General features: G+C 45.5%; 1 protein-coding gene across 13 annotated transcripts in view; it reads left to right on the forward strand.

Annotated features, from left to right (window-relative positions):
* Positions 1-16,824, forward strand: part of SYNE2 (spectrin repeat containing nuclear envelope protein 2) — a 368,208-nt gene that overhangs the window by 340,812 nt on the left and 10,572 nt on the right. For 10 of the 13 annotated variants that reach the window (XM_054530190.2, XM_054530185.2, XM_054530188.2 and 7 more), the window contains 8 exons: positions 3,827-3,989; positions 9,773-9,960; positions 10,443-10,593; positions 10,957-11,139; positions 12,994-13,131; positions 13,841-14,035; positions 15,220-15,496; positions 16,313-16,381. In XM_054530190.2, the coding sequence (XP_054386165.2) occupies positions 3,827-3,989; positions 9,773-9,960; positions 10,443-10,593; positions 10,957-11,139; positions 12,994-13,131; positions 13,841-14,035; positions 15,220-15,496; positions 16,313-16,381 (1,364 nt within the window). The remainder of the gene's footprint in view (positions 1-3,826; positions 3,990-9,772; positions 9,961-10,442; positions 10,594-10,956; positions 11,140-12,993; positions 13,132-13,840; positions 14,036-15,219; positions 15,497-16,312; positions 16,382-16,824) is intronic. The other 3 variants (XM_054530192.2, XM_054530193.2, XM_024231362.3) reach the window with 1 other exon arrangement.

Consider the following 16,824-nt stretch of genomic DNA (forward strand, 5'->3'; position numbering starts at 1 on the left):
TATCTTCCAGCTATCTCTGAATCCTCAGGGTCCTGTGCAGGATCCAAGACAAGGCAAATGGTTAAGTGTTTACTGAAAGAAAATCATGGAGGGGAAACATGGGCAGCATGTATTGAGTCTTCCAGCCTCCTCCCCAGGCACCTGCTAAGAGCCCCAGGTTGTAGCATCTACTATACCAGCTCCTACCCCTCAGTGTATCCTGAGCTATGAGTCCAGACTTCTGGTCGTGTTCTCTGACTGCAGCAAAACAATCCTGTATCTCCAGTATGTGCATGTTTGTGTGTGTGGGATTATGTGAGAGGATGGGTAGTGCTTAAGAACAGCAGCTCCGGACCAGACTACCCAGGTTAGAATCCTGCTTCCGCTATTGACCATGTGACTTGGGCGAGCTCTTTACTCCCTGTGCCTCGGTTTCCTCATCTGTCAAGTAGGGATAATAATACTACCTATCTTCTAGCATTGTTGTGAAGAGGAAATGATGCCTATAATCCTAGCGCTTTGGGAGGCTGAGGCAGGTGGATCACTTGAGGTCAGGAGTTCAAGACCAGCCTGGCCAACATGGGGAAACCCTGTCTCTAGTAAAAATACAAAAATTAGCTGAGCATAGTGGCAGGTGCCTGTAATCCCAGCTACTCAGGAGTCTGAGGCAGGAGAATCACTTGAACCTGGGAGGCGGAGGTTGCAGTGAACCCATGTCGCAACACTGCATTGCAGCGTAGGCGATAAGATACTCTTGTCTCAAAAAAAAAAAATAAAATAAAAAATAAATGAGTTGCTAACATGAAGCACAACAGGCCTAGCACATGTGGCCATCAGCGTGGGATATAGATGTTTCATTTTAATAATAAAGTTTATAATTTTAAAGCATACACATTGTAGAAACTTTAAAAGAATGGGATGACAGTAGACAGTCTCATATTTTATTCCTACACCCCATTGGTTTGTCCTGAGCACCCCGTTTTGGATACCACAGCCCTGGGGAAACCAAGCAAATTATTCCCCAACCTTCTCCATACCCCCTCTGCGTGTTGCACACCTAACCCCCAGGGTTAACAGTTCAAGATCACCACAGCCCTGTGGGTCTGTACCCAGGCTATTGTGTTGCTAGTTAGCTCCCTTCATTTAAACACTTGCATTCTTCTGGTGTGTTAATTGCTTTAAGTTAGAAGAGAGGAAACAAAGAAGGAAAAAGAAAAAAATATATAAATAAATACTTGGATTCTAGCCCTCTCCTTTTCAAAATAAGAAAGAGGCTGGGATTCTTAGGGTGGAATAGGGTCAGGGGCTAGATGAAGGCTGTGGGAGATTTCATTCTGGGAAGAGGGAGAAGTGGGGAGGGCAGGAGAGCTGTGCAGAGGTCACAAGCTGAGCCCTTCCCCCGCCCCCAGGAAGCTCTAGTGGCTGGGCCTCTTCTCCAGCAGAGCCTTCCAGGAGGGCAGTCCCTCAGGAACTGCCTGGAGGACTCCTTGTCCCACGGTGCCAGGGGTTCTCAGCTACCCTGGTAGTTATCTGGAGTGTTATTTCCGGAACCAGGGCAATCAAGGTGGTGAGATACTGGGGTGAGGAGGGTGTACCTCTGAAGCCATAGGAATGAAGGCGGGATCTAGGTTACAGCTGTATCCAGGCCTGGTCCTGGATTCTGTTACTTCCTTTTTAATAAATCATCTGTGGCTTTGAAGGGAACGTATCCTTGTGGTGTTTGCAGTAAGAATGTAATTTGGAAAACATGGCTCCTTGAAACTTATCACAGCTGTTAAGTTGCTGGGCATTTATCTCCGAGGCATTCTGCCTTTCACATGTAATATCTCATTCAATCCCCTCAGCTACCCAGTGCAGGAAGCTACTACTGTTAACACCATTTTATAGATGGCATTAAACATGGCCAGGACACAAACCCAGGCCCTGCACAGAGTCTGTGTTCTTCCACAGACCACACGTCCTTCTTCCAAGCTTGCCCTTGAGAATAAAACACTGATGAAGGAACTTTGTGAGGTCCAATGCCTTATAAATAAAGCATGATTGTAGCATCATGTGGTCCAGCATTCACTCTGTGCAGATGACTTTACATGCAGCCTCTTATTTCAAGCTCACCACCACCTGCAAGGTGGATAATTTTACAGATCATGAGGAAACTGAGAGTCAGCGGTTAGGTACATTGCAGGGTGCAGAGCTCTTAGATGGGAGAATGGAACTTGGTCCCAGGTCTGCTTGCCTCCGGAGTTCTGGCCTTCACCTCACCCAGTGGAACCACCTCCCTGAAGCTTAAGCGGCTTTGCGGGTGTGCTCGAAATAAGGGGGCTGAGGTGAAAGGACTTTCACTAAATCTTAAAAGTAGCTGGTAGTGGAGCTAGAAGTCAGTCCCGTGGAAGTGCCTGTCCATATTTGTCCATTCACCAAGCATTTGTGGAGAGCTTCCTGCCCACCAGGCCCTGTGGGAGGTGCTGTGAGTGCGGTGGAAACTGGCCGCCTGCAGCCTGGCCATGGCACTCCCTGTCCTGGTGGGTGCAGTGTCTGAGAGAGTGCAAGGTTAGAGGCAGAGTGGCCCCTGAATGCTTGAGGTGCAGAGATCAAGGGGCTGAACCGGTTTTTCAGGGTAGGGCAGGGACTATTGAAGGCTTTGAGCATGGATCAGACTTGCCTTCTAGAACTTAGTTACACTTTGGCTACAGAACCAAAGGTGGGCAGGAAGTCTAGGGGGCTGAGAGGAGGTTGTTCGGTCAAGTAAGAGGTGATGGTGGCATGGAGCCCAATGTTTCCTGAGAGTTAGGGTCAGTGCCCCCATTTATCTCTCTCGTGCTCCCAGCTATGGGGCGCAGTTCTGACAGCATCTCCCAAAGTTAAGTATTGATAAGTGGGAACTTTCCATTGGAGCCATTACTTTTAAATGTCTGAAATTAACTACATATCCCACAGAACGCCAGGACAGATCCTGGCTCTCCTCGCTCTGCTTTAGGACTTTAAGGAAAGCGGTTTATTGGAGCATTTTATTTTAGTATATATGTCAGAAAAAGATTGTTTTCCCTCAACAGCTACATCATGTCCCCTTGACAGCATGTGGACGTGCACGCCAAGTTGTACTCATGCCATGCGTGTGCTTTCAAATCTGCTCCACGCCGAGTTGGGCCGGATGGGAGCTGAGGCAGACTGGCGAGGGAGATCACATTTAGAACTGCGCTTGCGTGCAGATTTCCTTTGCCCCCTCCCTTTTAGACGGACAGAGATGCCCCATAATCTACCCACATGGGCTGGTTCAATGTATACGGCTGGGTGAACCCCTCATACTGAAGCGGTAGGGCTTGGCACATGTTCTCTGCTTACTCAGAGAGGAGGGTCCCATGAGAGGCCTTGTGGACCAAATACCACCAAGTGAACCAGGCGTGTAACATCTTTAATCTCCCAGGGTAGATCACTGGCTGCTGCAATCTCAGGCATACCCACGGCAGAAACTGGGCAGAAGTCAGGAGTGGTTATTTTCACTTAGGAAAAAACGGCATATCTTCTCATCTCTGGAGCCCCAAGAAGATGAACTGGGTCTCAGGGGCTCTCACTCTGGGAATGATAGGACTTCCATTTGCATGGGTGGATTAACTCTCAGTCCTTTTGAAAATCAACAGAGGCAACAGCCTTGCAAAGCTTCACGTATTCTCTGAGAACTCGTATCTGGTGACATGAGAGTTGTTCTGATATAAAATCAAAGCAAAATAGATTCTTTTTTACCCTGCAATGCTCTTACTGGCACATTCTTCCACCACTAAGTATCGGGCTTTTGTTTTCCATCACTGGTTTTGTTTGTTTGTTTGTTTTGTTTTTCTGCAAATATGTGTAGGGTGAAGAAGCTGAAGGAGACCTTTGCTTTTATTCAGCAGTTGGACAAAAACATGAGCAACCTTCGCACCTGGTTGGCTCGAATTGAGTCTGAGCTTTCCAAGCCTGTTGTTTATGACGTCTGCGATGATCAAGAGATCCAGAAGAGGCTCGCTGAGCAGCAGGTGGGACAATCAGAAATGAGCTCTTGGAAGAGTACGGGTGTCCGCGATGTGCACTGACTCAGGCCTTCCCCGTATATCTGTGTGTTTTCACGTGCTCACATTTCATAACATTGGTTTGCTTTTTCCAGAGAAAACTGACCACCTTTCCATGTTCTTATATCCGTCTATTGAGTGCTCCCTCCCACATTCATGTAGCTTTTTGTGAAACTGTGAATAATATTTAGGATGCAAACCTTAATCTTGGTGGTTAATAAGATTTTTTAAATTATGTCTTTTTTTAACTGATCTTTGTTGTGTTTTGTTAATATAGTTTTGAAAGGCACTGAATTGAAAGAAAAGCAACTTTTCTAACCAAGGAAGGTTTTTATGGGATTATATTCTGTGTGTCTGGTACAGCTTTTTTAAAAAGTTAAGAAAAGGTGTGATAAGGAACATGCTTGGACCAATAGTTTAGGAAGCCTCTTAAGAGCTGCAATGCTCTGTGCATTTTTGTTATCAGATATGCATGGTCTGAGCCAACCCTGGAAATTGGGCAGTTTGAAAGCTGCTGAGTTCTGCCAGTGATTCTCATTGTACCCATCTGGCAGGTGCTCTTTGATGTCACTGGTTTATCGAATCCACTTTCCTGCCTTCCCTGGTCTCATGGCCACATGCTCATTCTCACTAGTAATGCCTGGATTTGTCTTTACTTTTTTTTAAATAGCTAAGTTTATCTTATTCTTTCTTTAGCTTTTTTTCACCTGTTTTTCTCAGACCTGTGGGCAGATTGTTTCGACCATAGAAGCAGTATGATTCTCAGACTTGAATCTGTTTTCTTCATGTTAAGCCTCCACCACACACCACATACCACAGGTGCTTAGAGACCGGATTGGGGGTTCACCTTTTTCACCGGATTCAATATTTGATGCTACTGTTGACATTTTTTTAAGAGATGGAGTCTCACTATATTGCCCAGGCTGGTCTTTAACTTCTGGGCTCAAGTGATCCTCCCACCGCAGCCTCCTGAGTAGATGACACTGCAGGCAGGCGCCACGATGCCTGGCCCTCCCTGCTCTTGACTTTTCTAAGTGCTATTACAATTACTGTTTAAAAGATACCTGTTATCTGGCTTTCAAAGTGGTATGATTTAGTAATGCTACAAATTAAAAATACTGGTTTTTCCACTTAGCCTTGGAACTTTAAGCATGTCTTTTTCATTGAGGTCATCTAGACTCTGTCTTTGCTCTGTCTTTGCTTTGTGCAGAAAAGAATATTGATATAAGTATTATGGAATTTTAATGGACATGACAGATTTTAATGCCTCTCATTGGAGTCACAGCTACTGAACACATCAGTTTTACTTACAAGTGTGATCCACTAGGATGAATGTCTTTGAACAGACTGAAAAGGCAAGGCCTTGCAAATAACAATTTACCCTGAGTGGTGAGTTTTTTTAGGTAGATTATATGGAAGCTGTCGATATCTTTCCTCTTAAAGAATGGCTGGCTAAATTTTGCAAGGGCTGTTGATTGTGTGTTAATTTTTTATAAATCCGAAGTGTGACAGAACATTAAATTGCAGAGAATTTGTTCCCAAAAGCATACAATTTGGAGCCACTGCTATTCTCTTAGCCTTATTTCTTCCCATCCTACAATGGCACCTAATTCAATCTGGTTGATTTGAAAATTCTCTCTTTATAGAATTCAGCATCACCTTAGTGACATTTCTATCCCTTGGTTACTTAAAAAAAAATTAATGGAATTGGTGTTCAGGACCACCATTATTGTAAAGAAGTTAAATGCTGTGTTAGTTTTCTACTACTGCTATAACAAATTACAGATTTAGCAGCTTAAAAACACAAATGCATTATATTTCTGGAGGTTAGAGATCTGAAATGGATCTCACTGGGCTTAGATCAGGGTGTCATCAGGACTACGCTCCTTTCTGGAAGCTCTGGGGAGAATCCATTTTTTTTTGCTTTTTCTGGCTTTTAGAGGCCACCCACATTGCTTGGCTCACATGCGCCTTCTTCTGCCTTCAACGCCATCAACATTGCATCTCTCTGTGTCTGTCTTCCTAGTCACATCTCCCTCTAGCTGGCTCCTCTTCTGCTGTTAAGGACCCTTAGGATTACAGTGGGCCCACCCTGATAATCCAGGATAATCTCCCTATTTCAGGGTCAGCTGATTAGCAACCGTAATTCTCCTTTGCCGTGTAATCTAACATATTCACAGATTCCAGGATCAGGATCTGGACGTCTTTGTTGGGGGGTTGGGGGGGTGTCGTTGTCATTATTCTGCCTACCACAGATGATCTCAGGATACTTTTAGTATTTTTGTTAAAAAGAATAAGTTACAGTGTGTTTATATTATACTAAACTCAGACCTTAAGTACCCCATCTAAAACACCGGAAACAAATGTGTCACACAGAAGAATTATGTATGGGCCATTTTTTAAAACCTTACCTAGTGACCATTTTTGGTCTGGGTTAAAAAAACCACCTTACCTATGTTTACTTTTCAAACTAAATATAATAAATTAATTCCTTCCAAAAATAAGACCTAAAAACATGGCGTCACCTAGTATTGCCTTCTGCAAAAGCCCTCAGCCCCCAAAAGTAGCTAAGAGCCATGATGTCCCTGGATCCTTACTGTAATGTACCTGGTTGGGGAGGGGTCAGACCCTAAAGGAGTTCTTTCTGTTTCACCTTTCTTGTATAGAACACCTTTAAGTATAAGGTAACGGGGGTTATTCCTATGGAATATATCATCTTTAAAATGCACAGGAAGTAGTGGCAATTTTGTGACACTTAAATCACCAACCACTTTTGTTGAATGTTTAAGATCCCTGTCCTAGTTTGTTCATTGGTTGGTTTCTTGTTTCTCTGTGGGGTGCCAGATGGTGGCTTGGAGTTGTTGTTAGTTACCCTTCCATTGGCTAATTAATAGCCCCCGCCGTGGGCCAGTTGAGCTTCACCTCAAACCCCCTGAACCATCCCAATACCGTCCTGTCCCACTTGCCACCCAAGCCCCTCCCACAGACACATTCAGGAGCTGGCACTGGGGGTTTCACCCTATATGATTTTCTGTCTTTTCAGCCTGTTTTTCTTCTCCTCAGCCACCCTTACCTTCTGTTTTTGGTTCCTTTTTATTCTCATTCTTCTGGCTGCATTCTCTTCTCCAGTTTCATGTCTCCCCATCTCCTCTTGCTCTGTACCCCCCGACCCCCAAGTTCCTTCCCAACCTCAGGGTTCTGTGTCACCTGCCCAGGGGCAGAAAAACGAAATGAACAGGAGGCTGTTAGAACTGTTAGCAAAAGTCTTTCTCGTTGTTGTATGTTGTTTCTTAAATCCACTTTTTCTCTAGGTTTGGACAGTTTCTAAAACCTGATTCTTGTGCAGACTTATGTCTCCGTGGTTACTAGTGGTAGGATTATTTCAGTTTGCAAAATGTTCTTGTCTAGCACTTAAATGGTCTGCATTTTAAAATGTAGTCTATCACTTTATTTATTATTTTTTTTTTTGTACAAGGTAACTAGTAGGCCATTGTGTGGTGTTTTACATGGTTTTTAAAAATTTTTTGAAAATGTTTTTTGAAAAGTTTTGAAAATGTTTGGGCTTTTTTTTTTAACCAAGATGTTGATGGTCTTTTATAAATTATTGTAGAGTTCATTTCTTATGGCCATTTACGCTAAATATTAATCAGTTTTCTTTAGCCATTTGATTCAATGTAGACTGAATAAATAATGTAGGATAATTGCAGAGTCTATTAAAATACAGAGCATTCATATTGTTCATAAACTAGAACTTCTCTCTGCTTTTCAACTAGACCTCACCCACCTGGAGCCAGATGAGGTCATGGGCATTTTTCAGTTATAAATGATTAGTATTATTTATTTAACACCAGTATTAGGGTTCCTAATTTATTATTTTAGTATTTAAATGGGATATGTGTCTTCTAATTTTAGAAGGGCCCATAACAGTTCTGTGAACCAGTAAGAGTTCTTAAAACTGGAATTTTATTTAGATGTAATAACTTTAAAGTTAGTCCTCAAATTGACTCCAGGGAGACTCCTACCATTCGAGCATAACAGGCATTCTACCCACACTGCAGAGCTTTAAAGAAATCACCCTGCACATTCTTCACAGTGCACACAGGTTGGCCAAGTGGAAAACACATCTCTTTTGAATATAACCTGGTGGTGTTAATTTGTACTCGGGATCAGTGTTAGGAACTGTCCGATTTAAAATTCAGTTGGTGGGTTAGCATTTTATTTTCTCATATCAACCTAAACACTCAGTGATCGGAATTGTGCATTTATATGAAGAAAAGTAAGAGAATAGGGGCTGGGTGTGGTGGCTCACCCCCGTAATCCCAGCACTTTGGGAGGCCGAGGAGGGTGGATCGCTTGAGCTCAAAAGTTTGAGGCCAGCCTGGACAACATGGTAAAACCACATCTCTACCAAAAATACAAAAAATTAGCTGAGTATGGTGGCCAGCTACTTGGGAGGCTGATGTGGGAGGATCACTTGAGCCCGAAGGTAGAGGTTTCTGTGAGCCAAGATCACACCACTATAACAGAGTGAAACCCCTGTCACACAAAAAAAAAAGAGTAAGAAAATAGTGGTCCCATCTAGTAATACAGTAGTAATCTCAAATTATTTAAATATCAAAGTGACCTGGAATGAAGCTTATATCGCCTTTCTGTAGATGGTGACAGCTACCATTTATAATATAGTCCTCTCATTAACTGAAGTTTGTTGAGTCCTGGGAACTGGATTTAGTCTAGTTAATAGTGGCTTAAAGTAGTGTAGATTTTAGAAATTGGTATATTATCAAATAATTAAAATAGAATTTAACTTAGTGTTTGCTTTCTCACAATGTAATTTGGATATTAAAATTAATGGTGTGGTCTCATGTCACTTGTCACAGAATTTGGACATCAGGGATGCCTAACTCTTCCAGAATGGCAAAACAGGTTCCTCATCTCTCTCCCTCCCCGCAGCCCACCCATGGGGTGCAGCAGAAATATTATCTGATGATGACTAAAAATGCCATGTTTATTCGTAAAGAGGTTTTCCAGTTTTTTCCTATGACCATGCATTTTCTCTTCATAAATGTTATTTTTCCCAAATTGGGGAACTGCATCACTATCATCATCAAAGGACAAGACTCCAGAGACCCCACCTCTCTCCAAGCCACCACAGCTTTGGCTGGACTTTATCAGTTGGGGAGGCAAGGTCTGTCCGCCAGAATTTCTCCCTTGGGCTCATGAAGCCCTTGAATGGGCTCACGAGGAAGCTGTGGGCACCCACACTGCTGCATGCACAATTTGGTGTGTGTTTAAAGAGTTCGGTAGCCGATAAAAGATTGAGAGTTCCTGCTGAAGAGACTCAGTTTCTAAAGACCTCCCTGAAACCAAGTCTAAACTGGAGCCCTTTGGGGTTGGGTGGTATGGAGTAGATCCCATGCATACCCGATGTCTGTGGGGCGATGGGCTCTCAACGGTAATGGCGCCACCTGTCAGTGCGTAGAGGACACCCACCACTGTGCCACCCCTCACGTGGTTCAGCGCATAAGGCCTAGATGTTTCCAGTGTTTAAACTTTGTGTCAGGTGCTGACAGCACAAGGGTAGCACAAAGATGAGAGGGATACCATGTGTACTGCCAAGCCCATGGTGGAAATCCACCCAGGGAAGTATCCCCTGAGCTGGGAGAAGGGAGGGAGGAACGGAGGTCCTTTGATGCTGACCCTCCTGCTGCCACCAACGTCTCAAGAGGTTTCTTACTCTGTTGTAATCACAGGATCTACAGCGAGATATTGAACAACACAGCGCAGGGGTGGAGTCCGTGTTTAACATCTGTGACGTCCTACTGCACGACTCCGATGCCTGTGCAAATGAGACTGAGTGTGACTCGATCCAGCAGACCACCAGGAGCCTGGACAGACGCTGGAGGAACATTTGTGCCATGTCCATGGAGCGGCGCATGAAGTAAGAACTAAGCTCCCCCAAATGCCTTCAGCGTGGTCAGCTGAACTCAGTACACCCTTCTGACCTCATTCAAAGTAACTATTCTGTTCATTTCACTTAGAAATGCACCAGGTATTGGCAGAGAAGGCCCAATGCTTATCAAAGGATTTATTCAAGAAAAATGTAACAGGAGTAATGTGTCTCCCCAGCTGTCCTGTGTGGGGTGTGGCTGTGGACTGGCCGCTGTGCTTCTGTTGACCTAGCTGGGCAGTAGTGGAGGCGGCCCTGTCTCCTGGTTTTTTAACCTCTGTGAAGCAGGAGCTCTGAGCTGCTTGGCGCTCCCAGGCAGGAGGAGCACAGACAAGAAGTGGCGTCCCTGTTATTTCCCAGAAGGGGTAACAGGGTCTCCCCCACTAAACCGTGCGGGTGTCAGGGGATAAAAGAAGTGCAAAAGCACAGGCTTGGAGGGGATGGCTTGTGTTAAGTTGCTTTGCTCCCATCAGAATCGAGGAGACGTGGCGCCTGTGGCAGAAGTTTTTAGATGACTATTCTCGCTTTGAGGACTGGCTCAAGTCAGCTGAGAGGACAGCAGCCTGCCCAAATTCCTCAGAGGTGTTGTACACGAGTGCCAAAGAGGAACTGAAGAGGTTTGAGGTAAACACCTTCTCCATCCCGGTCTCCTGATCATAAACAAGCCTGCAGCGAGCCTGGGGGCTGCTGAAATGACTTCCTCTAAGTAGCCAGCTTCCCCTCACCTCTGGCGAGGGCTGCCCAAACCACAACCTGCCCCCAGCTGCTGAGACAGCTTTGCAAGACATTGCTGATGTATGCCAGCTGCTATGTAATGAACTTGAAAGCCTGTTCTGTAGCTGGCATCAGGACGGGTGAATTAGGCCCTCTGCTGCCATTGCAGTTTGGGGATGAACCCCTGGCAGCAGGTCGCTTGGGATGTAGAAGGGAAGGAGGGCGTCCTGGCACTCTGCATGATTTGGCTCTGACCCCTCCTGTGTGATGCAGGCCTTTCAGCGGCAGATTCACGAGCGGCTCACTCAGCTGGAGCTCATCAACAAACAGTACCGGCGGCTGGCCCGGGAGAACCGCACAGACACAGCCAGCAGGCTGAAGCAGATGGTCCACGAGGGCAACCAGCGCTGGGACAACCTTCAGAGGCGGGTCACAGCCGTCCTGCGGAGACTCAGGGTGAGCTCCTCTGCACCTGGCTCGGGTGTAGATTTTCAGGGAGACATAACGCACGATACGCAATGGCAGGCTTGTCGCACAAAGCAGCAGGTAGAAGGTTTCACTTCAGGCCTGAGCTGTTTTAACATTCCTCCAACACAAAGAAGCCCAAAGCTGCCAACGTTCATTTTTTAAAAGGGGGATTTGCATGTGGGGCTTCTTAGGCAGGGCCTGTTGATGAGATTTGTGTTACCAACACACAGCTCTTTTTACAACTTCTGTAACCCATGGTGGTGTGCATGTTAGCTCAGAGTCCAGGGTGCCGTTTCGCTGGGTCTGGAGAAGGCAACGCATGGTCCCCTGGAAGGAGCCCTGCTTTGCCCATCTGTCTGTTTCTATGGGACCCACCAGCTCTCGCACTGAGGAGGATGGACAAGGCACATGAATGCAAGAGCCCCTGTCTGCACTGGGGGGTTGGGGACTGTGATGATTCTCTGAATTTCAGAGCACACAAAGGTTTGGTTTTTGAAGGTAAATACTCACCTTAGATTTCTATCATTCAGAAGATGTGCTGTGTAAACCTGTGTGAGTCCAGGTATAAACTGAAAGGACTGTCACAGGCAGGGACTACAGGACACAGTTTTAATTTCTGCGTCTGTTCTCAGGGCAGGGCATTGTTGAACCCATTCTAGAAAGATGTAAATCTGGGCTTTCTTTCTTTTCTTTCTTTCTTTTCCTTCCTTTCCTTCCTTTTCTTTCTTTCCTTCCTTCCTTTTCTCTCTCTCTCCCTCCCTCCCTCCTTCTCAGGAAGACATTGGCTTTTCTAGTAACCTAGACAACTCCCTTGCATTTCTTTCTCTCTCTCTCCCTTCCTGTCTCCCCCTCTTTCTTTCTCTCTCTTCTCTCTTTCTTCTTTCTTGACAAGGTCTCACTCTGTTGCCCAGGCTGGAGTGCAGTGGTGAGGTCATAGCTCACTGCAGCCTCAAACTCCTAGGCTCAAGGGATCCTCCTGCCTCAGCCTCCTGAGTAACTAGGATTACCGGCGTGCATCACCATGCCTGGCTGATTTTAATTTTTGTGGAAATGGGGTCTCACTATGTTGCCCAGGCTGGTCTCAAACTCCCGGCCTCAAGTAATCTTCCACCTTGGCCTCCCAAAGTGCTGGGATCGTGGGTGTGAGCCACCATGCCTGGCCTCTCACATTAATTGTCTCCTGCTGATCTGGCTGTGGCTAATCTGCCTTAGTTTGGCACTGAAGCTATACTGATGTGAACATCAGCTGCCTATCTGTGAAGTGGTAACCTGAGAGGCATCCTTAATTGGAGATGATAAAACTGCTCTGGGTCTTCTTTCTCTGGGAAGACACATTAAGAATTCTATCAGTGAAGGCAGAAAGGGGCACCAGGCTGGCCTCAATCCTGAGATCAGGGCTTTTCCATCTTGAAGCTACTAAATCCTTCCATCAAGCAAAAGCTGCAAAAGGTCAATGTATAAAACAGGCAGAAGGCCTGGCCTGGCCCCTCAGGGGGCTCTTCAAAGGACAGAGGAAAATCACTGATTTGGACTAGAGAATTTTAGAATTTCAAATGCTTAAGGACCTCAGAGACCATAATCAACATTCCCACTCTCTCCCCGACTTGCCAGCGTAGAAGCTGGGGCTCAGAGAAGTTGAGGGGGCTTGTTTGGTCTCACAAAGCCAGGACCAGACCCCAGCCTCTGAACACAGTGCTTCTGGGGCTTTCTGCATACCCTAGAGGCAGATTTCTCCCTGAGTATTCTGGGTACCCTTTTCTTGTGGCCGAAGGTGGCCTTGCTGTCTGTCTGAACTCTTGTTCCGTGGTCAGTAGAAATGTGATTTCCTCCCCACTTTTGCAGCATTTCACCAACCAGAGGGAAGAATTTGAGGGCACCAGGGAGAGCATTCTGGTGTGGCTTACAGAGATGGACCTGCAGCTGACCAACGTGGAGCACTTCTCAGAGAGTGATGCCGATGACAAGATGCGCCAACTGAATGTGAGGGCCGCTTCCCTAGCTCTTCTCAAAAGAACACATCTTTGCGGGGGAGAGCTGGCCAAGTGCAAATTTCACACCATACTCTGAGAGCAAATTTCAGAATTCTTAAAGCAGCCAGGCTACATCCCACCTGTGTACTACCAGATTATCACGTGCAAGGATACTGTTCTTTACGGTCCAGAAGTATTGGTGTCACCAGTGGGGCCAAGAACAGAGCTCCACTCTCCCATTGTTTCTGATATCTGTATGACAGGCTGATCTCACTGTAATTCTCTCCTTGGCTAGATTTTGGAAGAGGATGAGAAATGGAAATTTGCCTTCCCTAGTATAATAGCACCAGTGAATATTATTGTGTCAGCAAAAGCAAATGCCCATTCGTGGCTTATTATGGGAAATGTTCTGTTCCCACCAGGTTTTGCCATGGCAAGTTCTTTCTCTCACACCCAGTAACAGTAAATGTCCACCCGTGTCAAACTTTTAGAATTATTTTAATTGGAAAAGCCAGTGCCCATGAGAGAGAATATAGACAGTCATTTAAAATTCTTAAAATGTCATTGTCACTTAGTTAAAAACTAAAGCTAGAGTAGTAGGTGAAGAAAAAAAACAATAATGACATTTGGATGCTTTTCTATGGCCCCGTTAGAAGAAACAGGCAGTGGAAGCTCAGGGTAACTTTCTTTGAAATCCTTTCTTTCTCCTCTCTCAACAGGGCTTCCAACAGGAAATTACATTAAATACCAACAAGATTGATCAGCTCATTGTGTTTGGGGAGCAGCTGATTCAGAAGAGCGAGCCCCTGGATGCCGTGCTGATTGAGGATGAGCTGGAGGAACTCCACCGCTACTGCCAGGAGGTGTTCGGAAGGGTCTCCCGGTTCCACCGGCGGCTCACCTCCTGCACTCCGGTATGGGCACTGCCGCCTAGAAATGGCACCTGAGCTGCTCAGAGTTCACGTGAGACCAAATTATTAAAGAATTAGGAGACCTGTCTTATAATGGTTAATTATGGTTTATTTTTTGGTTGAAAAGAAAAGGCTATATCAAAACATTTTAATTTCCACTTTTACTAATATAGAGCCACAATAACTTACAAGTTCCCATTCACCAGTGGAAAGCATGGCACTTCTGAGGCGCATGCTCCATGAGTCGGTTTTAAGTATTCCTCAGGGCCGGGCTTGTCTGGCATGCATCACTACCCCTAGAATTCTTCAAGAACTCTACTGGCTTTTGTTACATTAGTAACTTGGGAATATATTTGACCTTCCCTCTTTCTTAGTGGCTGGAAGCTTTTAGTATTTGTTCCTTTCTGATGCTTTGTTCTCACCTTGGAAGAGAAAACACAAGAGTTTCAAAAGCAGCTTGGATGTTTCCCCAGACGAAAGGCCCTTTTGGGAAGTTCAGGTGGAGTTAAGGCCACTGTTCAAAGTGTACTGCCTTTGTGTGCCTGAAGCTTGAATGACAACCATTGACCAATATGACTGGCCACTCTTTCTTTTTTTGTGTCTCCAACTGGCCACATTCAAATGTAGTTATTTCATCAGACACAGCCTCAAAAATTACCCTACAATTTCTCATTTTTAAGTACAGCCACTTCGTCATTTTTCTTACACTGAAAGAGACATTATGACACAAGCAGAATACAGACACTGAGCAATTAAGTTGGAGGATAAGAAAGAAAGAACCTGGTGCATCTGGTTGAAGTTTGAGTCTTACCCAGAACATTCTAATGTCCTTTTCAAAAATAGTCTGATTCTTGGAGGAACCTGCCGTTAACTATCAATGAAACTTTGGCCACCATTTCCTTATCTCCTAGATAAAGTTGTTTAACTTAGATTATCAAACTTCAGCTTTTTTTTCCTAAGAAAAAATAGCTGGAGGTTTGGGAAAATAACAGATTTTAGGCCCTACTCCAGATTGTCTAAACTGGAATAACCAGAAACGACCTGGGAACCTGATCTTTTTAAAGCTGCCTTAGAAATACTATTGGCAGTTATTTTTGGAAACTGCTGGATAGGCAGACTTCTCGTGCTCTTCTAATTGCAGAAGCCTATGAGTTGATTAATTCTAACAACTGGCTACTGCGGTTTAGGGCTTGGAAGATGAAAAGGAGGCCTCTGAGAATGAAACGGACATGGAAGACGCCAGAGAGATCCAGACTAATTCTTGGCGTAAACGGGCAGAGAGCGAGGAACCATCATCTCCTCAGTCCCTGTGTCATCTAGTGGCCCCGGGGCACGAGCGGTCTGGCTGCGAGACCCCTGTCAGCGTGGACTCCATCCCCCTGGAGTGGGACCACACAGGCGACGTGGGGGGCTCCTCCTCTCACGAAGAGGACGAGGAGGGCCCATACTACAGCGCACTGTCAGGTAACAACTGGGTTCCCAGCACCCTGGAAAGTGACCCGTTTGGCTATGTTTTTAGCCCCTTAGCAACACGGCCAGCTCTCGATGACCAAGAGTCCAGCTTGTGGCCGATCCTGATTTCTGTGGTTTCCTGTGTTCTATCCTGCCCATGTCTTAACTTACCTGAGAATTGGCTCACTCTCATCACAGGTGGAATGAAAGGGGAAAAAAAATGAAATTCACATTCAGACACTAAGGTTACTCAGTGATGGTTCTGGCTGTCTGGGAGACTCATCAGTGATTTTTTTTTTGATACAGGGTCTCACACTATCACCCAGGCTGAGGTGCAGTGGTGCAACCACGGCTCATTGCAGCCTCAACCTCCAGGGCTCAAGCAATCCTCCCACCTCAGCCTCCTGAGTAGCTGGGACTATAGGTACACGCCACCACACCCAGCTAGTTTTTAAATTTTTTGTAGAGACAAGGTCTTGCTATGTTGCTAGAGCTGGTCTTGAACTCCTGGGCTCAAGAAGTCCCCCCGCCTCAGCCTCCCAAAGTACTGAGATTGCAGGCATGAGCCACCGTACCCACCCTCCATTTCAGTTGAGTTTCTCAGAGTGTTAGCAGACTGAGCTTCTCCCTTCGATACCCAGTGTCCTGCTTTGGACAGTCAGGAGTTGGCTGGAAAAAAAAAATCTTTCTGGTTTTCAGAATCCTTTTAATTAAAAAAATAAAGGGTAGTTTTCTCCTCTCAGCTGACAATGTTTCTACTGTGTGTTAATACTTGGGGATTAATCTTCAAGCACCTCCAGTGAGGCAAATGACATTGTTCTTTTTCAGATGTAGAAATCCCTGAAAATCCTGAGGCATATCTTAAAATGACCACAAAAACTTTGAAAGCGTCTTCTGGTAGGCCCCCGCCCATGCATGTCTCAACATGGCAGCATCCTGTGGCACACACTGCATCCTCAACCTCGCTCCCATGTCGTGTCTACCTCTGCCTTCTGTGGACACCATGCGCCTTGGTCCTTGTGTCATGGTGTATTTACACTGCCGTACTCACCCATAACTGCGTGCTCCTTACAAAACCCCATCCAAGCCAGAGCCGTCTCGATGCCAGCCCCCTCTCCTCCCTTCAGGCCTGTGCAGAGGGAATTTTTCATGGTGCCTTTTTTGATGATTTTTTTCTCCATCTAACTGAAGTCCTTTGGCATGGGCCAAGCTTTCTTCATGGTGGCTTGGTTTGGAACTGTTTCCTTGCTTTGCTGGGATCCCCTGGTGGAAAGGGGTGGGGGGTAAAGGTGCTGATGATTTGTCACAGGAGGAAAAAGACCTTCCTTTCCTTGATTTGC

The sequence above is a fragment of the Pongo abelii genome, chromosome 15 (genome assembly GCF_028885655.2).
Source record: "Pongo abelii isolate AG06213 chromosome 15, NHGRI_mPonAbe1-v2.0_pri, whole genome shotgun sequence".
Classification (NCBI taxonomy): Eukaryota; Metazoa; Chordata; class Mammalia; order Primates; family Hominidae; genus Pongo; species Pongo abelii.